The sequence below is a fragment of the Chrysemys picta genome, chromosome 2, assembly GCF_011386835.1.
Source record: "Chrysemys picta bellii isolate R12L10 chromosome 2, ASM1138683v2, whole genome shotgun sequence".
Classification (NCBI taxonomy): domain Eukaryota; kingdom Metazoa; phylum Chordata; order Testudines; family Emydidae; genus Chrysemys; species Chrysemys picta.
The window spans coordinates 223437269-223460492 of NC_088792.1; the positions used below are offsets into that span (position 1 = coordinate 223437269).

General features: G+C 39.6%; 1 protein-coding gene across 1 annotated transcript in view; it reads left to right on the forward strand.

Annotated features, from left to right (window-relative positions):
- RP1 (RP1 axonemal microtubule associated) overlaps nucleotides 1-23224 on the forward strand; it is a 297670-nt gene that overhangs the window by 228686 nt on the left and 45760 nt on the right. The window contains exons 44-47 of the mRNA XM_065585560.1: nucleotides 5812-5944; nucleotides 7321-7472; nucleotides 17601-17853; nucleotides 20688-20923. Of these exons, the coding sequence (XP_065441632.1) occupies nucleotides 5812-5944; nucleotides 7321-7472; nucleotides 17601-17853; nucleotides 20688-20923 (774 nt within the window). The remainder of the gene's footprint in view (nucleotides 1-5811; nucleotides 5945-7320; nucleotides 7473-17600; nucleotides 17854-20687; nucleotides 20924-23224) is intronic.

Below are 23224 nucleotides of genomic sequence, written 5' to 3' on the forward strand. Positions count from 1 at the left end.
CTATATTTTGTGAGCAAGTCCATATCAAAAAATCCATTATGTAGCAGGGGGCAATGTTTTCCATTGATGTATGCTTTTAGCAGGTATAGGGGCCCTGCATGAAAAGAGTGACTGACTTCTGCTGATTCACAGTGGCCCCGATTCAGGAAAGCATTCAAGCCCATGTATAAATCAACCTCTGTTCAGGGCAATAGGTGCACAAGTGGCAACAGTTTTAGTTTTTAAACTTCCTAAAAGAAAATCCAGTCAATTCTCTCATGGCTAGCTAACAGTTATGTACTGGAATTGGAGATAGGATTGCGGGACAATGTCTTCTATCTCCTTGAGCTTGATCCTGCATGCTGCTGAATGCTTGACATTAATGGAAGTGGAGAATCTTGCAGAATCAGGGCACTTAACAGTTTGGGACCGGGGCAGCTCTATGTATTTTGCTGCCCCAAGCACGGCAGTCAGGCGGCTTTCGACGGCTTGCCTGCCGGAGGTCCACCAGTCCCGCATCTTCAGCGTACCCACCACCGAATTCCCGCCGAAGCCACGGGACCGGCGGACCTCCCGCAGGCGCGCCGCCAAAGGCAGCATGACTGCCACCCTCATGGCGACCGGCAGGCTACCCCCCGCAGCTTGCCGCCCCAGGCACGCGCTTGATGCGCTGGTGCCTGGAGCTGCCCCTGTTTGGGACTCCAGGGCATAAAGTTAGCCATATGGAATTCTTAAGCTTTGGAGCATTTTAAATGCCCAAGGACCCCAGTACATAAAGTTTGGTATGTACTTGATGGTCTGCATTCCAGGTACTCTACAAAAAGAAATTTATATCTAGAGTCCTTAGTCACTTAAGGTCTTTAAGGCTGAAGGTTTCTGTGAAGAGAACTTTAATATCTTGCATATAAAGTTTCTACACAAAGAAATTCATGCCCTGGAATGCTTAAAGCTTAAGAAATAATTTCTGGAGCTCTGTAGATGCTAGTCTTGTACTTTATGTTGTAACTCTGAACCTTAGAAAAAAGTTGGTATGCACATGGATGGAGCTATATTTTTATATGCTAGCCAATCGCTATTTTTCAATTTGTATTTTGTAAATTGGCCTAAGAGTCAAAGAGTGTGCTTTTAAAAAAATAGTGTAAAATACTGGTTTTTCTCTTCAGAAACTCAGAAATGGACAAAATGGATTTTCTTCAAACACTTTTACAAAATTTTTACAAAATTTTCACTTTCAGGCTCAGACTAAACATGGATAATTTTTACTTAAAGGGAAAAAAATAAAGATATGAACAACTGAAACTGTCAGATTATAATGAAGGCCCAACATAACCTTTACTATAGTATTTACTGCCAAAGTAATAGGGTGAGTTTTTCAAAAAAAGTTAAGAGTTAAGTGCCCAGTTTTCATTGAAGAACATTGGCATTTTGGAAGTGGATTAAGCTAAACTGAATGTGAGTGTTCACACAGGGGATTAAAGCAGTTTAAATAATCCACTTTAAATTCACACTTTAATTAATTTGGATTAATTTTCCTGAGTGTCCCAGGCCTGGTCTATACTACAAAATTAAGTCGACATAAAATGCCTTGGGTCAGCCTAGTTGTACATGTGTTTACACTTAAATTGTCTCCCACTGATGTAAGTGCCCCTTTACAGCAATGCAGTAACACCACCTCCCCAAGTGGTGTAGAGTCATGATTGATGTATTGAGGTCGATGCAGAGCAAGTGCAGACAATATTACTTATGTCAACCCTAACAGCAGCTGTCTCACAATGCCTGACATTGAACTCTCCTGGTCATAATTGTGAACTCCACTGTCCAGGGGTCACAGAAATAAGAAGGCTCCTGTCCCCTTTAAAGCCCTGCGAATTTTTGAAATGCTTTTTTGTGATTGTCCAGTTTTGTGAGCACAACAGGTAATCCTCCATTGTTATGTGCGACTGCTCAGCTGACTATGCCAGTACACACTCCAGATGCGCTCCGGCTTGGAGTAGGCAGGAGATATTGGATTTCCTAGGCCTATGGAGAGAAGAGGTTGTGCAAGCACAGCTATAGACAAGCCATAGAAACATGGACATCTATAACCGGATTGCACTGGCGATGCAGGAGAAAGGATGCCTGATCCAAATCAGAAGGAGAAAGAAGAGGACTTGGGAGAACATGTTCCATGAGAACCTGCAAGCCAATGCTGCATTAGATGGTGAGCAAAGGCCTGGAGGATGAACATTGCAGACAGACTGAAGAAGGAAAGAGTGGACAGGAGAAAGTTCCAGAAGGAAAAGGAGAGGAAGATGCACCAGGACATAATGGAGCTTCTCAGCTGCAAACACAGATGTTGCAGACTCTTGTGGAGCTACAGTAATCATGGGCTCACCTCTCTTTGCAGTCCATCGAGAACTTCATTACAGCACCTCCCTACATCCTGCTTCAACATTCCACATGGTATTAGGGCCACATCCCTACCCTTACCACTCTATCCCAGGGGACATTAAGGACAAGCACAGCTTCACATACACTGACCTATGAAATTCACGGTTGTGTATGTGTAGGTAAAATGGACATGAATGTTCTTTCCTCGTAGTAAGTTTTGTTCCATTAATTTATTAAATTTTAAATTTATTTGCTTTTAAATTGAACAGATTTTTTTTGCGCTGGTTTTGTTACCAAATAAAATTCTGTTATTTGAAAAATAAGTCATTTTTATTAGTTCACAACAGATGCTGCAGAGTGCTTAGCAGCTCTTAAAGCCCCCACTTTAAGTTGGGACAACTCATAAGATCAATGACAGCACAGTGTAATAATCATAAATATACAGCAAGCATCGCAAAATTAATAGGAGCCTTGACAGTGTTATAGTCATAGCTGTACACCAAGCACCAATTCCTAACAGATCCCAAAACATCAGGGCCAGGTAGAGCACAGTACACAACAACACATTACTGTGGTTCACTGTTAAAGTGCTCTTTCAAAGCTGCCCTGAGCTGTATAGCTCTGCATTGAGCTCTTCTAATAGACTTTTATCTGGCTGTTCAAACTCAGAAGACAGCTGTTCCATCTCCATCCTCTACCTCGGTGGCAACTTTCCCTGCTTTGCTTCAAAGATATTATGCAGGATGCAGCAGGCAGCTATAACCGTTGGGATGTTATTGCCACTGAGATCCAATGTTCTGAGTCAACTATGCCAGTGTCTCTTCAATCTACCAAAAGTCCATTCAACTGCCATTCTAAACCTGCTGAGCCACAGCTGAATCTTTCTTTGGTGCTGTTGAGGTGGCTGGTTACATGAGCCAGGGGAAAAAGGAGTAGGGTGAGTGCCCCAGAATCACTTTTGGCATTTCAACATACATTGCCAATCGTAATCTGCTGGTCAGGAAAGAAAGTCCCTGCTTGCAGCTTTTTGAATAGTTCTGTGGTTTTAAACATGCAAGCGGCATGCACCTTCCCTGACCAGCCAACATTGATGTTGGTGAAGCATCTTCAGTGATCCACCAATGCTTAATGCACTTTGTGACAAGGTGGTTTGGTGCCAAAATAGGGATATGCTTGCCATCTATTGCTCCACCACATTTTGGGAATTCCACTGCTGCTAATCCATCCACGATGTCCTGTACATTGCTGAGAATTACAGTCCTGTGTAGCAGGAGATGATTAATGCCCCTGCATACTTGCATGACAATGGCCTCCACATTGGAGGTGGATTTTCCATCTCCAAAATGGTTTCCCACTGACCAGTAACAATCCAGCATTGCAAGTTTCCCCAGTGCAATCACCACTCGCTTCTCTGCTGCCAGTGCAGCTCTCATTTTGCTGTCCATGCTCTGAATGGCTGGGCACGCTTGGCATTTAGATCCAGGAATGTGGTCTTGCATATCCCAAAGTTCTGCAGCCACTGCTCATTATCCCCAGCCTGCATTACTTTGTGATCCCATCAGTCTGTGCTCATTTCTCAGGCCTAGAAGCAGCACTTTACCACCTGCAGCTGCTCCACGAATGCCACCAACAGCTTTGAAATTGGTTCTCACTATGTCCCACATTAATCTGTCCTCTGAGGTATCATCATGCTCCCCACTCTTCTGGTTCTTCTTGTGGCTCTACAAATAGTGGAGGATCATGCATCCCATGGTTGCAATGCTTATGACAATAGTGCAGAGCTGTGCAGGCTCCATGCTTCTGTCAGAGATGGTGGAGAGCAAGGAGGGCTGCATGGGTTTGTGGGATTTTTAAAAAAGGTGCAAAAATTATGGATATAGATGACATTGTGGGATGAAGACAGTTGCACTGTGGGAAGTTGATCCCAGTCACCCCTGCATGGTTTGTTTCTGCCTCACTATGCATTGCCAGAACTTCCTGGTGAGTATGCTCAGCACTGACACAAGGAGCCAAGTATGCACACACACAAGCAATATACTAACTGTGGCAGTTTTATGACAATGTAACTTGTGTCAACCAAAGTTTGTAGTGTAGACATGGCCTCAGAGTAAATAAACCCTTGTAGTGTAAAAGCAGCAAAGAATCCTGTGGCACCTTATAGACTAACAGACGTATTGGAGCATGAGCTTTCGTGCATGAAAAAACTTCAGAACCAGACTTCAAAGAGAAACTGCTGAGCTTCAGTTCATCTGCAAATTTGACACCATCAGCTCAGGATTAAACAAAGACTGTGAATGGCTAGCCAACTACAAAAGCAGTTTCTCCTCCCTTGGTGTTCACACCTCAACTGCTAGAAGAAGGCCTCATCCTCCCTGATTGAACTAACCTCGTTACCTCTAGCCTGACTCATTCTTGCTTGCATATTTATACCTGCCTCTGAAAATTTCCACTACATGCATCCGAAGAAGTGGGTATTCACCCACGAAAGCTCATGCTCCAATATGTCTGTTAGTCTATAAGGTGCCACAGGACTCTTTGCTGCTTTTACAGATCCGGACTAACACAGCCATCCCTTTGATCCTTGCAGTGTAGACATGGGCCCTTATGTGCCCAATTCCCATGGAAAGTCCTAATAACTTTCAAAGGATGTTGGACACCTAATTCCCATAAACACCTTTGAAAATCCCAGCTATGATATATGCAACATCAGCATCAAGCATCAAACAAACCAAAAGCAGAAGGAAATACACCTCTACTTCGATATAACGCTGTTCTCAGGAGCCAAAAAATCTTACCGCGTTATAGGCGAAATTGTGTTATATTAAACTTGCTTTGATACACCGGAGTGCGCAGCCCCGCCCCCCCGGAGCACTGCTTTACCGCGTTATATTCGAATTTGTGTTATATCGGGTCACATTATATTGAGGTAGAGGTGTATAAACAGTTAACACACACATATGTTGAACCATAATAGGGAAATTAATACTTCCTTACCTCACAGGGGTGTTGTGAGGATAAATACATTAAACATGGTGAAGCATTTTGAGACCTATTGATGAAAAGCACTATAAAAGAGCTAGTAATAATGAATAAAGGAATATCACCCCTAATGCCTTTGGACAAATATGTATATACAGATAGGCCTTCTGTAGCTTTACACAGTCACTTGAAATTCTGGAACAGCAGTTACTAGCATATGGATTTAGGCCCTGATCCTTTAGCTGGATTCAGTCAGAGGGTCTTTGTCTGTATGAAGCCCCATTAAAGAGCTCACTTGGGAGCACCCAATTACAGGATCTGGACCTTGCAATAGCTGTTCCTCCGTATGCTAAATCAGGCATTATTTATACATGAAAATATTATATTATTTTAAATAAGTGTCAGAAATGTCAATTTTTGTTAGGAGGGGAATAAGAAAATATTTCATAAAAAAATATGATTGTTTTCTTCTACTGCCTGCAGCTTCGTCTGAAAGACCTGGACACTAAGCAAGAACTGGGCTTTTACAGTGCAGACCAGTGGCTCTTTAAAGAAGATGGGTCAGAGACCGTGACAGAGCTAGCAGCAGTCAAACCAGATAAGGCACCGCTCAGGGGTATGCTGCTGAACCAAGAAACAAGCAAAAAAAATGTTTTTTAAAGTGAATCAACTAGAATAAACATGATGATGGGAAAGATTATAAAACATTTTAGAAAAGTCATTCCCAGTTGCTTTTGACATCCTTGGTTAAAGCACTTGTGTGAAATGTTGGATCTTTAACAAAGCCTAAGAGGGTTTAAAAATGTTTTACTGCTTTCCTCTTTAAGGCAAATACCACATGTATTTAATGTTTCCACTACATCAAATGCCAATTTGAACACCTCAAAATATACAGGGCCAAACTGGTGCAATTCCCCTGAAATCATTGGAATGATGCCAGCTTACACCAGCTGGGGACCTGGCTCATATATTTAAAATGCACGATAAAGTGATGATTGAAAATTTTATGGACAAAGAAAAGATTGATGGCTTTATATTTAACAAGAAAAAAGGCTGAAATTCTGGCCAAACCAGAGATGTGCCTCAATATTTTTATGTTTGTGTTGTCCTCTAATTGATATGCTGTAGGAACAGGAATACACAGATAAAATTTAATATGAACATGATTTTAAAACTCTGGTAAGATATTCTTTTGCTTTAGGTGTATTTTATACAGTATTTGCCAGAAAAAAGTCTAATTCACTAAACATTGTAATCAAAAGTCAACTTCATCCAAACATTAAAAACTGTTTCCTTTCCCTTCCAGTTCAAAGCTGGACTGTATGTAGAATTAGATGGTGGGAGTATATTACAACATTTAGTTCTACACAGAGTTATCACAACCTTGGATAAAAAAATGTTCTTGTCATGCTGCTAAGGAAAAATCATGCCAGATGATCATTACTGTCTGTAGTGAATAATATTAATACATATCGATGTAAATAGTTAAGCCGCTTCCCCAGACCAAATTAATTGTAGTGGCAACAGTTATCTATCTGACAGGTTAAAATGGAATGCAGCTAACCAAGAACAAAGAGTAGGATATTTTCATTGTCAATCTTTTATATTTCTTTCATAAAATGTTGCTGTAGTGAGCAAGTTCTAACTGGAATTAAGCTCTGTATTTATTATAAAGAGAACTCGGGCCTCATCCAAAGCCCATTGAAGTTAGTGAATGGCTTTCAACTCACTTCAGTGGGCACTGGATCAGGCTTTCAATAACTAAGAGATTTTTTTCTCTTTTGAATATGAACATGAGCGCTGACATTCCATTTATAACACTGAAACATGCCATTGAGAAGCAGTTAGCAATCTGTATTAAAATTGGATGGAAAATGTAGGTACATGAAGGAGGATCAATTAATAATCATTTTATCTGTACTCTTTCAGATTAATTATTTACTTGGCATAGATCTTTTAGTAATGTTTTCTTTTATTTATTTTTCATGGCAGAAGTTCTTTACTCGGTCAGTGTTCACACAGGAACATTACCTGCATCAGGAACTGATTCAGATGTCTTTATTACAATATTTGGAGTGAATGGAGACTCCTGCAAAAGAAAACTTAGGCATTCTAGGTCACATGCAAGTTTTGAAAGAGGTCAGGTTAGTATGGATTTTTTTATGCATTTCTCTCTCTCTCTCTCTCTCTTTTTGTATTGTCATCTTCTAAACCCTGTTTTCTCTCTGAAGATTCAGTACAAGCTTGAGGCATAAACCAGTTCTGTGGTGTACATAGGAACTTGTCATAGTCTATTCTAGAAATCTAAAGGCACAGCAAGAACCTTAGTGAGGATACTATGTTGAGCCAGCGGAAGCTGCAAATCAACCCCAGTCACTTGCTAAGAACAGATATTTTAGATCAATTCAGATGCCAATTTAAGAACAATGCCAATAATAGAAAGCAGTTTAAAAACAATGGATCCACAATAAAATATGATAGCAACTGAAGATGAACCATAGGAAGGAGGCTAGGATTCTCCTCTACCATTAAAATGTCTATATAAGGTGCTAACCTATATTTAGAAACCACTTAATTGAAACGTGTTAGTTATGTGTTGGTTTAGTTAGGGCCACTAACGTCTTACATATGCTGAGAAAATGCATCATGTCAGAAAAATATATTAACATGTTTTAACTAACACAATATAAAAAAGTGTTGTTACCAAGGGAAAAAGTTAATTACCTAATCTTTATGAAGGTCAAATACATCACCCATCAAAAGAAAAAGATTGAAGGCAGAAAAAAATTGTAAAAATTCCCAGACAGGACCATGATGGTGTATCCCAGTTTGAAGCCTGTGACTAAATAATCAATGTGACCGTCAGTATAGGTTATATCAGAAATGAAAACTTTTTCCCTCAAATATCCACTCCCTGACCACAATCATCTTTCCCATTTTATTTTTTTTCCCCTACAAAAGTCAATTTTTCAGAGGGAAAATGGTGTGATTTCTCAATGAATTAGCTAATTTCCTCTGAAGTAAATTTACAAAACTTCAGGATTTTTTTGGAGGGGAGACTATTACCATCTACAGTGTGATAAACTGTTTATTTTAGAGAAGTTAGTAACATTTGGGCCTGGATTCAATTATTTGCAAGGATCTTAACATTTGCAGCTAAAAAACTGAGATGTGAAAGTACTTGCATGCAAACTCATGTAGGTTGAGAAATTTCTGACAAAATGTTAGTGTCCTCTGGGGAGGTCATCTCAGAGGTGAGTCAATTTGGCAATGGCTCTTCTCCTTCCAGTCTCAGGGCTAGGCATCCTCAGTGGAAATTGCAGCTGTTGTCTTCTTCCCAGCTGCCAGAGACACACAGACCCTCAGCATAGCTCTGAAAATCAAGAGGCACTCTAAGTTTATACTGCTGATGAGGAAGAAGGGCAAAGAGTTGACAGCAGTGGGGTTACTCACAGTGTGTAAAGTCTTTGCAGAATTGGGGCCTTATTGACATCTCCACTCTCTGGAGCAGATGCACATTGGAATACATTACATTTGGTAAGGAAGGGACTTCCAGAAGTGCCCAGTTATTGCTCTCTAAGTGGGAGACCTTTTCAATACTTTTATGGGACGGAGAAGAGCAAAGAGTTCTGAGTTGAGTAAATCTGGTAAAGAAAGGAGAGGAAGTGAAAATGAACACAGAGCAGTAGATCAAAGAGGAATTTAGGAGACTGAAATGGATGAGAAGACACACTGAGAGAATAAGATGTGTGCGAAATAAAAACAGAAGGGAAGAGGATATGGCAGAGGTAGGGAAGAGAAGGAAAATATATAAAGTTAAGGACATGTCTCACATGTGAGAGGTGAGTATTGATGAGGAAATTTAACAGGAAAACTGTTCTGCACATGATTACTATGGCCACAGGACAGCAATGCCTTCCTTATTTGCAAACAATATTTGTTGGTTACATACTTCACTGTTTAATCCACTTTTTAGTAGTAAAATGTATTTGTAACTATAGCAACTGTCACATCATATATGAATATATTTGCTATGTGAGATGCAAAATATTTTCTTAAAGAACACACACACTAAATTGAAATATTGTGCTAATTTCAATCAGTGCTAAACAAGATAATTCAAATGCAGTTCCTGTTTGGGGGAGATGCTGAGCACCTGTCTCTGGTCTGTACTATAATTCCTCTGCCATCATACCCAATGACATCAATGCCACTGACTCCATATCAATTTCATAATCCAGTTTGAAATTGCTGTTCTTTTCTTTTTTAAACCCTGTCTACAAGCCCCATCACAGATTCTGTCCCTGTATCCCCCTTACCGCTTCTTTTGTCTGTCTAGAACCAGACTCCTCTCCTCTGCCTTCAAAATCCCAGGACTGGACCTGCACTATGAATGGCGTCTTCTATACAAACTGTATTGCAAAGCTCTTTATACAGTTTAATAATAATTACAGTGTTAACATAAAAATATCAGTGAGTGAGAGAAACTTCTTGAGGCAATAGAGAAAATATGTTTTTGGCTAAGATTTGAAGGAGATGGAAAATCCATGAGGTGGGAAGGTTATTCCATATTGCATTTTCCTGCAATGGAGAAGGTTCTTGCAACAACAGTAGTTGGTGATCTTACGTGAAAGAAAAGAAAGGAGGCCAGTTCTAAAGCAATGAAAGAAGCAGAGAGGGGAATCGGGAAAACAAGATCTAGACGGTATTTTGAGGAAAGGGTCTGGTGGTCTGGTTTTTTGGACAGTTTTGAATTGGATCTCAAGGTGGATTTGGAACAGATGATGGTGTTTAGTCAAGCTCAGCTTGTACATGTCAGAAGGCACGCAGCAGGATTCTGCACCTACTGGAGTTTGGAGGACTGGGACTTGGGGCGATCATATGAAAAAGTACTGCAATAAAGAGGAGATGAAAGTGTAACCCACTGTTAAGTGTGTGTGCTACATTTCCCCCCTCTGGGCTGGATCTAGCACCCAGTTAGAGGACTTAGTCCTTTAGCTCAAGCTATAGAAGATGTTCCTTTCCAGTTTGGAGGTTATTGACTCAGTTCCTCCTGATGACCAAGATAACTATTGTTACAGAAGCAGGGTCAAGGCACCAGTGTATACAGAACAAACAGTATCAACAAATAATAAGCAGATTTGCCAACACAGGAAATATAGGAAGTGAAGAAAAGTTCAGAGCCAAGTTTAAAGACACTTGAGGGAAGTGGAATGCCTGAGATAAGGAGGATACAAGAAATTGAAATGTGTCTGAGCGTAAACATCTTACCCCAGTGAAACCTTTCTCTGAAATATTTATCTGAAGGAAGAAGAAATAAGATGGTTAATGTGGTCAAGACAGGCAGAGACAGTGAACAGGGATGAGTCATCACATTTCTTGACAGATATCTATCATTACTGCCCTTTACGGTTGGAGAAATGGAATCACGGAGAGGTGGAGTGGCACATCCAGTGTCACAGGTCAGACCAGTGGCAAGGGCAGGAATAGAACCTCGGTCTCCTGGTCCCAGTCCAGTGCAGTGTCCAATAGGTCAGATGGCCTCCCACTGTCAGAACTAATGCTAGTGGAACACCATAAAGGAGAGGTCTGGGCACAGAGGAGAAACAGTCACCAGAAACAGAGAAAATAGTTTGGTAGTGGGAAGGAGCAGAACCAGAATGGGAATGACTGGAAATGAGTGTGGAGAATTTACTGGGGACAAAGTTACTGGGGACAACTTTTTGCTTGTTTGTAAAGAAGTAACGGGAGGGTGGGGGGGAGTAAGGCGGGGAGCCATTTTATACTTCTTTCTGACTATCAGGAAGAAATTGGTTGTGAATTTATTGAAGGCAGTTTGGGTGAAAGTGATCATGAAATGATAGATTTCATTATTCTGAGGAAAAGGAGGAGTGAGAGCAGCAGAAATAAGGATAATTGACTTACTTTAACAAAGTCAGAGAACTGATAGGTAAGATTTCACAAGAAGAAAATCCAAGTGAAAGAGTTGTTCAGGAGAGCTGGCAGCTTCTCAAAGAGACAATATTAAAGGTACAACGGCAAACTATCCTGATACTAAGAAAAGGCAAGAAGAATACTAATAGGCCAATATTGCTGCATCATGAGCTCTTTAACAACTTGAAAATCAAATAGAAATCCCCCAGAAAGTGAAAACAAATTGCCAATGTTGGGTACAAAACAATAGTGTAAGTATGAAGGGACAAAACCAGAAAGGCTAAAGAACAAAATGTGTTACAACTAGCAAGGGACATAAAAGGCAATAAGAAGAGGTTCTATAAATACATTAGGAGCAAGAAAAAGAGGAAGGAAAGTGTAGATCCTCTACTTAGCAGGGAAGGAGAGCTAATAACCGACGACACCAAGAAGGCTGGGATGCTTAATGCCTATTTTGCTTCAGTCTTCACTAAAGATGTTATTTGTGATCAGATGCTTAACACAATTAATATTAATAACAAGGATGCAGGAGCACAAGCCAAAATAGGAAAAGAACAGGTTAAAGAATGTTTAGATATGTTAAATGTATTTAAGTCGGCAGGGTCTGAAGAAATTCACCTTGGATTACACAGGGAGCTATCTGAAACAATCTCAGAGCCATTAGCAATTATCTTTGAGAACTCATGGAGTATGGGTGAGGTTCCAGAGGACAGCAGAAGGGCAAACATGGTACGTATATTTAAAAAGGGGAACAAAGAGGACCCGGGGAGTGATAAGCCAGTCAACCTGACATTAATAATTTGTACCAGTATCTTTCCAGATATCAAACAATCAATTCATAAGCACCTAGAGGATAATAGTGTTATAAGAAATAGCCAGCATAGATTTGTCAAGAACAAATCATGCCAAACCAACCTAACTTTCTTCTTTGACAGGCTTATTGGACTAGTGCATGAAGGGAAACAGTACATGTGATGTATCTTAATTTTAATAAGACTTTTGACACAGTCCCACATGACATTCTCAAAAACTAGGGAAATGTGGTCTAGATGAAATTACAGTAAAGGGTACAAAACTGGTTGAAAGATCCTGCATTGGAGGAATTCCTGGGTGAATTTTGCATCCCTAAAGGTTATAAGAATTTACAACATAGCCTGGAGGTGAGTCTCAACTACAAAAAAGAATTAGGTAAGTTCACGGAGGATAGGTCCATCAATAGCTATTATTCAAGATAGCCAGGGACACAACCCCATGCTCTGGGTGTCCCTAAACCTCTGATTGCCAGAAGCTAGGACTGGATGATGGGACAGATCACTTGATAATTGCCCTCTTCTGTTCATTCCCTCTGAAGCATCTGGCACTGTCCACTGTCAGAAGACAGGATTCCGGGCTAGATGGACCATTGATCTCACCCAGTATGGCCATTCTTATGTTCTTATTTACATGTCATTGGAGAGATCAGACAAAGTGTTTTCCTCAAGCTCTGAATTTCAATTCAAAACAGTCAGGGTCAAGGTAAAGTTTTATTAGGGAGTGGGCAGTGGCAGATTTTTAAAGAACTGGGGAAGATACTACAGGAAAAGCGGTTAATAATCATAATATCATATTGCCTCTACATAAATCCATGGTATGCCCACACCTCGAATACTGCATGCAGATGTCATCGCCCCATCTCAAAAAAGATATATTGGAATTGGAAAAGGTTCAGAAAAGGGCAACAAAATGATTAGGGATATAGAACGGCTTCTGCATGAGGAGAGTTTAATCAGACTGGGACTTTTCAGCTTGGAAAAGACTAAGGGGGGATATGATAGAAGTCTATAAAATCATGAGTGGTATAGAGAAAGTAAATAAGGAAGTGTATGACTACTCAGAGCTCTGGTATGAAACTGCAGAAAAACCGGAGAGTCTTTGGATTAAGTTTAGAAGAAGTTGAGCAATAAGGGTGATGTTGTAGTGGCAGTCTGCTATAGACCACCAGACCAGGGGGATGAGGTGGACAAGGCTTTCTTCTGGCAACTAACAGAAGTTACTAGTTCGCAGGCCCTGGTTCTCATGGGAGACTTTAATCATCCTGATATCTGCTGGGAGAGCAATACAGCAGTGCACTGACAATCCAGGAAGTTTTTGGAAAGTGTAGGGGACAATTTCCTGGTGCAAGTGCTGGAGGAACCAACTAGGGACAGAGCTCTTCTTGACCTGCTGCTCACAAACTGGGAAGAATTAGTAGGGGAAGCAAAAGTGGATGGGAACCTGGGAGGCAGTGACCATGAGATGGTCAAGTTCAGGATCCTGACCCAAGGAAGAAAGGAGAGCAGCAGTATACGGACCCTGGACTTCAGAAAAGCAGACTTTGAGTCCTTCAGGGAACTGATGGGCAGGATCCCCTGGGAGAATAACATGAAGGGCAAAGGCGTCCAGGAGAGCTGGCTGTATTTTAAAGAATCCCTATTGAGGTTGCAGGAACAAACCATTCTGATGTGTAGAAAGAATAGTAAATATGGCAGGCGACCAGGTTGGCTTAACAGTGAAATCCTTGCTGATCTTAAATGCAAAAAAGAAGCTTACAAGAAGTGGAAGATTGGACAAATGACCCGGGAGGAGTATAAAATATTGCTCAGGCATGAAGGAGTGAAATCAGGAAGGCCAAATCACACTTGGAGTTGCAGCTAATAAGGGATGTTAAGAGTAACAAGATGGGTTTCTTCAGGTATGTTAGCAACAAAAAGAAAGTCAAGGAAAGTGTGGGCCCCTTACTGAATGAGGGAGGCAACCTAGTGACAGAGGATGTGGAAAAAGCTAATGTGCTCAATGCTTTTTTTGCCTCTGGCTTCACGAACAATGTCAGCTCCCAGACATTGGGCAGCACAGCATGGAAAGGAGGTGACCAGCCCTCTGTGAAGAAAGAAGTGGTTTGGGACTATTTAGAAAAGCTGGACGAGCACAAATCCATGGGGCCGCATGCGCTGCATCCAAGGGTGCTAAAGGAGTTGGCGGATGTGCTTGCAGAGCCATTGGCCATTATCTTTGAAAAATCATGGCAATCGGGAGAGGTCCCGGATGACTGGAAAAAGGCTAATGTAGTGCCCATCTTTAAAAAAGGGAAGAAGGAGGATCCAGGAAACTACAGGCCAGTCAGCCTCACCTCAATCCCTGGAAAAATCATGGAGCAGGTCCTCAAAGAATCAATTTTGAAGCACTTAGAGGAGAAGAAAGTGATCAGGATCAGTCAGCATGGATTCACACAGTATTCTTGCCGACAAGTTAAAGAAGTATGGACTGGATGAATGGACTATAAGGTGGATAGAAAGCTGGCTAGATCGTCGGGCTCAACGGGTAGTGATCAATGGCTCCATGTCTAGTTGGCAGCCAGTATGAAGTGGAGTGCCCCAAGTGTCGGTCTTGGGGCTGGTTTTGTTCAAGATCTTCATTAATGATCAGGAGGTTGGTGAGGACTGCACTCTCAGCAAGTTTGCAGATGACACTAAACTGGGAGGAGTGGTAGATACGCTGGAGGGTAGGGATAGGATACAGAGGGACCTAGACAAATTAGAGGATTGGGCCAAAAGAAACCTGATGAGGTTCATTAAAGACAAGTGCAGAGTCCTTCACTTAGGACGGAAGAATCCCAGGCACTGCTACAGACTAGGGACCGAATGGGTAGGCAGCAGTTCTGCAGAAAAGGACCTAGGGGTTACAGTGGATGAGAAGCTGGATATGAGTCGACAGTGTGCCCTTGTTACCAAGCAGGCTAATGGCATTTTGGGCTGTATAAGTAGGGGCATTGCCAGAAGATCGAGGGACGTGATCATTCTCCTCTATTCGACATTGGTGAGGCCTCATCTGGAGTACTGTGTCCAGTTTTGGGCCCCACACTACAAGAAGGATGTGGAAAAATTGGAAAGGGTCTAGCGGAGGGCAACGAAAATGATTAGGGGGCTGGAGCACATGACTTATGAGAGGCGAGGCTGAGGGAACTGGGATTGTTTAGTCTGCAGAAGAGAAGAATGAGGGGGGATTTGATAGCTGCTTTCAACTACCTGAAAGGGAGTTCCAAAGAGGATGGATCTAGACTGTTCTCAATGGTACCAGATGACAGAACAAGGAGTATGGTCTCAAGTTGCAGTGGGGGAGGTTTAGGTTGGATATTAGGAAAAACTTTTTCACTAGGAGGGTGGTGAAGCACTGGAATGGGTTACCTAGGGGTGGAATCTCCTTCCTTAGAGGTTTTTAAGATCAGGCTTGACAAAGCCCTGGCTGGGATGATTTAGTTGGGTGTTGGTCCTGCTTTGAGCAGGGGGTTGGACTAGATGACCTCCTGAGGTCCCTTCCAACCCTGATATTCTATGATTCTATGAAAAGAGAATGGTTTGAAAGATGCAGCAAGGATGCATCTTTAGAAATGAAGATCGAGGAATAGTCTTCTGTAAAATTCAAAGGAATTATTGAGCTACTGGTAACAAATTCCTATTATTACTGCATGGTAAAATAAGTTAAACCAATTGAATTAAACTGCAGAAAGTAAGGTTAGTTTATATTTATGTAAGTAATTATCTTTCTTAGCTAACTGATCTCACTGGTTTAATGGGTTAAATGAGTGGGAAATTGTCATTTTGCCTAGCTAAAACTGAATCTAAATCAGGCAAGCTAATTTAAATAAAATGATTTTGGTTTTCATCAATTACACTTCCAATGAAGTGTATAATACAGATCTTGAATGTCTTTATACAGATTAAAAAATAAAATAACAAAAAAGAAAGATAATGACATAAGACAAAAGTATATTCTTGCTAATGCTGAGGAAGCGGGTAATTTAATGCATTATGATGATAATTCATTGATTAACAATCAGTGATTGTGACCACTGTTGTCTAATGACTATGAATGATTGTTCCAAAGAATGAAGTTAATGATAGGTCTCCATCTGAAAGGAGTTAGCAGTGAAGAAACATGAATATTACCAGCACAGGCTACAGAGTATTATTAGCACAGGCTAGTTTCTGTAAGTTAAAGGTGATATACACTGACAAAAAAAATAATAATTTTGCCTTGAAACTGCAAAAAATACAATTTTTAAATGATTTAATACTCCCAATAAAAGTTATTTAAATGTTCATCTCAGCTAACTCCTATTTTAGGCTTCTTATGCATTACACTAAGGGGCTGTAGTTTGCCATGGTAACTGTTTGGGGAAGATCAAGGATATGTCAAGGCAAAAATGTCAAAAGTCCTAAAAACTGCAGTAGGAATAACAACTGTTTCCTCTTTCTGAGCACATTGTAGTGAATAATCCCCCCCCTCACAGGAGCATGGATTAGATGGGCTATTTTTTTTTTAAATCATCTCTCCCTTTCATGTTTTCTGGTCTTCCTGTGTTATCCTGCCTGGTGGTGCAGTGGTTGGCAAAAAAGAAAAATTATAGCGTCTGTTTCTGCTATCCATCTGTTTTTATAATGACACCCGCATACATGCCCAAATATCCACCCTCCCACTCACGTTCTCTCACAGAACACATTCATTCTCTTGCTCACATAATTTATTCATCCCATCATGCACTTGTGCAGCTGCCATTTAGTTTTTGTTTACTGGTAGCTGTAGCAATATTTTAACAGATGTCCATTTACACCTAAAGAGCACATCTCTTCTCATTTGCCTGCATGAACAGCCTTAGTTATACTTTCTGCTGTCTGTATCGTCTTTCGTTTGCACAGTCATAAAAACATCACTATTTCTGTCCGGTGTTGTTGTAATGTGGCTTCTTCTCCCTTCTGAAAGCTAAGAAGACTTACGGCCTACAAGGCTTTGAAACATTTTAAGAATAAAAGGCCTCATGTAAGATAAAGTTCTGTTTAATTGGTGCATCCTAGTACTGGCCTCTGTCACTCCCTCAGCCTCCATGGAGTTCCATTTGGGTGGGGTGGGGAGGGTTGACCTGGAGTGGGAGGGCTGGGCCAGCAACACTCCTGGGTCTTTTGCAAGTAAATTAATGCTTCTCTCTTTCTCACCACCCACGGGAGGAGCACCCCAGAGCGAGGGTCACTAGTGTTAGATTTTCTGTTCCTTGCACCCCAGGGGATGGACTCTCTGGATAGGGACTGGGAAAATATACATACTCAAGGATCCAAATAATTCCTTTATAATAAGACCTCCAAATGTCAACATCAGCCTATTATGCATATCAGTCTAATTCCCCATCCTTCTGTAGGGACACGAGCAAAACCGAATGATTTAATATGGAAACAAATCCATTTTACCTAACACAACCTTGCTAAATATATTTTAATAATAACTGGTGTTATTAATTATGTGCAATTCACTGTGACTTGTTTTCCCATCAGGTTAATAGCTTCACTGTGGGAGCTGTAGACCTCGGAATGTTAATCAAAGTGCTAGTTGAACACAATAATATGGGTTATGGAGCTGGATGGTACCTGGACCGAATCACCATCCAAGAATCAGGCAAGAGCGACTGCCAATATGTATTCTCATGCCAGCAATGGTTAGACAGCGGAGTTGGTGATGGACGGATGGAACGAGAGTTGAGACTTCTTGGAAAAGTGAGAAATGAGAGATTGGCAGGAAATATTCAGGGTGAGATGCAAAATCATCAAAACATATTCAAGCTTCGAATTTGATTGTATTTTATGTTTATTTTCCCAGGATTGGTCAATTGAGACTTGATATACAATACAGCTTTATTCTGCATAGCTTCTTTTACACAAACTGTATCCCCAGCACTGTACAAAGCTGGTAAACACAGTTATAATGTTAAAAGAAAAAAATAATAGCACAAAGAGGGAGATTAAGAAGTATATGCTATTCAGCAAATATGTTGTCAGATGAAATTTGAAAATAGATGTTGAGTTGATGAGGCAGAAAGAAAGTAGGTTGTTCCATATGTCGGGAAATGCAGAGCAGAAGGCTCTTGCAACACTGTCATGTGAAGAGACATGAAACATTTATTTTAGAACATAGTGTTTTTACCATATGCGTATATGTTTGCCATTAGCTTTGCTTTTGTTTGAATTGTATTTTCATTTGAAAGGTATGTCTGTGGTACCAATTCTCAATGGTATTTAGCTTAGGGATCAATGGAACCCAGAATTCTATTCAGAATTTGAAATGAACAGAAGACGAAACTTCAGAAAGAATTTGGACACTGAAAACATTTTAAGCCTTTAACCCTTTGTCACGATACCACTGTACCTGGCTCTCTCTCCCATAATCTCTTTTGGAAGGGAGTAAAATATTGATCTGGGTCCATTTATGGCATCTGAACCACAAATGACAGACAAGACTCCATGCCCAGACCTAACCAATCTGGACATCAGAAATTGCATTCAAAACCAGCAATATTTTAATAGAACTTCAGTTACTTTATACACACGCTATGACCTATGTATGTTCCATTTTATACTCTGAGTATTTTGTGTATGTTAGCTGTGTTTGTTATAGGCATAGGAAGCATAATGTACATCCTTCAGTCTGAGCTGCATGTTCTTGGTATAGTAGGCAGATTTCTGTTATAATTTTGGGAACACTGGAACATCAGAGAAATATTGCTGCAGCAACAGAAGCTCAGAATAGCTTGGAAACATGAGTGTAGGACCAGCAGTTACAAACACTGACCTCCTAAACCTCAGTGAATCCATCAAGATATAGTTGCCATTTTTAACATAAGAAGGACCTGCCTTCTTGCCCTCAGAATATAACATTATCCCCACCAAATCCAGATTGAGAATTACCAATCGTTCCCAAGGTTCATGACAAGTAACATTCAGTATTTTAATAACCATAAAATCGAAAAACAACATTCCATGTGCCAGTGGAGATGTAGGAAATTTTCATTTAACTTTCATTCACTTTTCATTGCTATCTTTGGTTTAATTTATTTGTAGCTTTGATAAAGTTGCCTGTATGAGCCTTCAAATCACAACATCTTGATTTATAGAAAAGCTACTTTAGATAATGTTAAAAATGTATTAAAGCTAATTTTCTCTTTCACTGAAGTGTGTACATTTTGAACTCATGGGAGCTGATCCTTGGGTGGTATAACTGATCTAGCTCCGTTTACGTCTATATACACATATAGATATAGATATATTCATAGCTCCATTGATGTCAATAGAACTATGATAAGTTACACCAGCTCAGGATTTATCCTATTGTGTTAAGGCTGCCTAGTCTGGTTTTCAGGGAAATTCTGAGAATAAAAACAGGAAGTCATTGACTGAATTATTTTCAGCAAAGTATCCTTTATTTTACAATAAAAATTATATTAAATGATTCAATCCACACTCTAGCTCACTGGGCATATAAAGAGCCAAATTAAAAAAGTAATTAAATTATACTCAGTAGTGGGCCAGCCCAGGTGACCAAAAAGATCTTCAAAAGTCACGCTTATTGTCATAGAAATTGTGACTATGACAAACATACAGCCTTAAGCCCTGACCCATCAATGCACTCAGCTAGCATGCAGTGTCCCATTGATGTCAGTGGGACTCCCCATAGGGATGCCGTTTGGGGGGTTAATTACAAACATTAAACAAGTTAATTCAAACCAAATGGTGGTGTCTCAAATTAGAGTAAAATTTTAGTGTTAACTTTCAACCTGTGGTGTCTCATCCTGCATTCCCTCTGCACCCAAAACTGATGTTGATTTCAGTGGGAGTTTTGAGTGTGTAAGGCTACCCCTTTGGTTTGGAAAGTAATTACTATTCCTTTTCAATATCCAGTGAAATCTTCCAGTTCTTTTATATCTCTTGTTTCAGCTACTCTGTTGAGTGTTTTCTATAGCCTCAATTCAGGAAAGTATATGTTCAAGTCCATTACTATTTAGGACAGCACTTATGCTTAACTATATGTTACACACATGCTCATATGCTGTCCTGAATACAGATGATTTCCTGAATAGGGGCCATAATTAGGATTCTCAATATGAACAACACATCTGTTAAAATCTGATCAATGGAACTGCTGAACCCAAAAGACCATGATTTCTTCAAATTGGAGACTAACTAATATGACCACTTTGTGGAAGAAGGACTTCATGTACTGTGGTGACCTAAATAAAAATGTCAAATGTGGAGCAAAGGAGGGTTTCTCAGTGGCCTTTGGTGAATGAACATACCTACCAAATTTCAAGAGTCTAGTTTAAGTGGGTACTTGAACAGTTGAAATCCAGTGAAAAAGATTGATAATTGGTAGCCTCTGGTAGAAAGGTCAAAGCTCTAATCTAGGATTTCTGTGTGTACTCAGTGTATGATAATGAATGAGTTTAACAAATTTCAAGATTCTGGTTCAATGGGAAAATGAAAGTCAATTGTTAGTCATTCACTCACCCACCGTGTTACAAGCATCTGTACTATATTGGATATTAAGTGCAGTTAATGAATTAATTATTTTTTACTGATTTGTTTCACTAGGGACTTGGGATGTCATTGTTACAACTAGTGATGCTTCAAGCATGAGCCCTAAAATGTCTTTAACTATTTGTGGTGAAAAATGTGCAAGTATTCCAGTCTTATTTCCCAAAGGATCCCTTAAAAAGGCTGAGATTTATCAGACGTCAGTGGAACTAGATAAGAAATTCACCTCTATATGCAAAGTTCGCTTGGAAATAGAAGATGCCAGAAATGGAGAGATCTGGCATTGTTGTGAGGTAAAAACTACTAAAGCAAGCCCAGATCTTTTTATTTTATTTTTAAGTTCTCTTCTTTTCATAATCTACAGTTATTTCCAGAAGCAGCTTTCAGTTACATTCAAAATTACATAACATTTCTTATTTACAAAGTAAGTAGATCTGCTAACAATGTTGGTGCAGTGATTTCACAATGTACTCAAAACATTTTTTATTAGAATATGTTTGAACAACAAAAATTCTGTAAACTTAAGTTGGATTTCTGGAGGGCAGCTAACAGAGGTGCCGTAGTCTATAGCTTTTCCAGTGCTATCTTTTCATAACTATTGCCACTGGCATAAATGGCAGTGTTTACATAATTCCAAATTGGCTATTACATGTTATGGGCTTATGACCCAAGACCACTAATGAAGTGAGACACTGGAAATGCCTTTTGACAAAAATATCTGCCATTAAAGTTGGCATCCTAGAAAAATAAATGAATAGCAAAAGTGACAATCTTTCCTCTGATGTCTAAGATGCTGAAGCTAAAAACCTCACATCACATCAAAATTGCTGTGGCACTACACTGCACAGAAAAGATACTTATCAACTCTAGCTGGAAAAATAAAAGGAAGTGTATAAGAAAGAATCCCTCCACTTTCAGTTTTCATTATACCTTAGTCCATGAATATTTGTGTTTCATTTTCATTACAAAATTAAGTGGGAAATATTAATTCTCAGTCTAAATATGTGATGTTAAGCTGCAGGATGAAGCACCTGACATTTATCTGCTCGGCCAGTTGTTAATTTCATCTTTTTTTCCATATGAAATATTCATCTAGTAATTCTGTTGATAAAGTTATAACTGCCTTTGGAAGATTATAAAACATGGTGGATCACAATGGAAATGTATGCGTTGAGGATAGAAACTTGGTAATTACAAATAGTGATACCCATTAGCATGCTTTACTGCATTAAGTCATGGCAGTGACTCAAAGCTCAGTTAGAAGAAGATCACTACCATTTATATGGATAATGAGACTATCCACAGTTACGTTAGGTATGATTAAAAATACAAAGGGCATAAGCAAAGTGCTAGCTGTCTGGGATTGGAAAGGATTTCCCTTCCCTTAAGGGTGGGTTTTGCCATCATAGTCCCATTGCAGGAATGCTTGAATCTTCATGTGAGGCATCTAGTACTGGCTATTATGAGAGACAGGATACTAGTCTAATTCGACCACTGGTCTGACTCAGTACGATAGTTCCTGTGTTCCTATTGCTATTTATTTAAATTATACAAGACTGGACTTCACAGTCTAGGGGTTTGCTCTCACAATACAGGGAAATGTCAGGAGCTTCATTCTGCTGTTTAACAGACTGAGAATTAAAGTCTCCCCATCATTGTTGTAATTAAAAGCACTGAAAAATAATTTTGTTTGTTTTTGAATAAACTATCCCACTTCACTCTAACACAATATCCAGTACAAGAAATAACTATAATAGATGCCTCATTTCTGGAGAAAGTATTAACCAAAATACAAGAACGGTTTTTATTCTTCCCACTTCTTGAAGAAGGAAAGCACAGTAAGTGAGGTCTGACTTTCAAGAAACTTTGCAGACATACAGACATCAGTATGAAAGAGAGAATTCTCTTTAGTTTAACTCTATACCAGAGCCTACATTTCATTTATTAATCTTTTCAATCACATTATGGAAAATATAGAATCTCTTTGAAGGCCTACATAATTATGCCACAAACCTATGATTTTTGCTAACCAAAGACATTGAGCTTAGTGAGTGAAGTATTTGGTCATTTTTTTTCAAAGGTAGTAAGGTAGATAATATAGAAATTAAAGATTATGCCATTTTTTTTTCATCTCCTAGTCAAAACACAATTTTTCTGTATATTTTCAAGTGCTTTTTCCAGTCTAGCTTTAAATGACTCAGTGGAACTTTTGTTACTTACCATGGGTGGCTATTCCGCAATCTAATAGCCCTCATTATTAAAGATTGTTTCTAAAATTCAATCTACAGTTTTCTTTGTTCACTATCATCCCTTTATTTCTTTTATACAATAATTCACAGAGATTCAATACATTAATTAACAAATATGCTTAAGATCATGTGATTCAGATGGTACTGATGTGCTAGATTTCTAAATTTTCATTTTTTCCCAGAAGTCCCTTAAATAGGTTTTTTTTCCAAATACAGTTTTAACAGGATCTTAATGACAATTGGCTACCTTTCCTTCTCCTGTCTTGTTAAAGACTAGTTTCAAAAGGCCCGTTTAGAATAATAGTATTCATCTTTTTCTCTAATCAGTATCATGCCTCCTTAAGT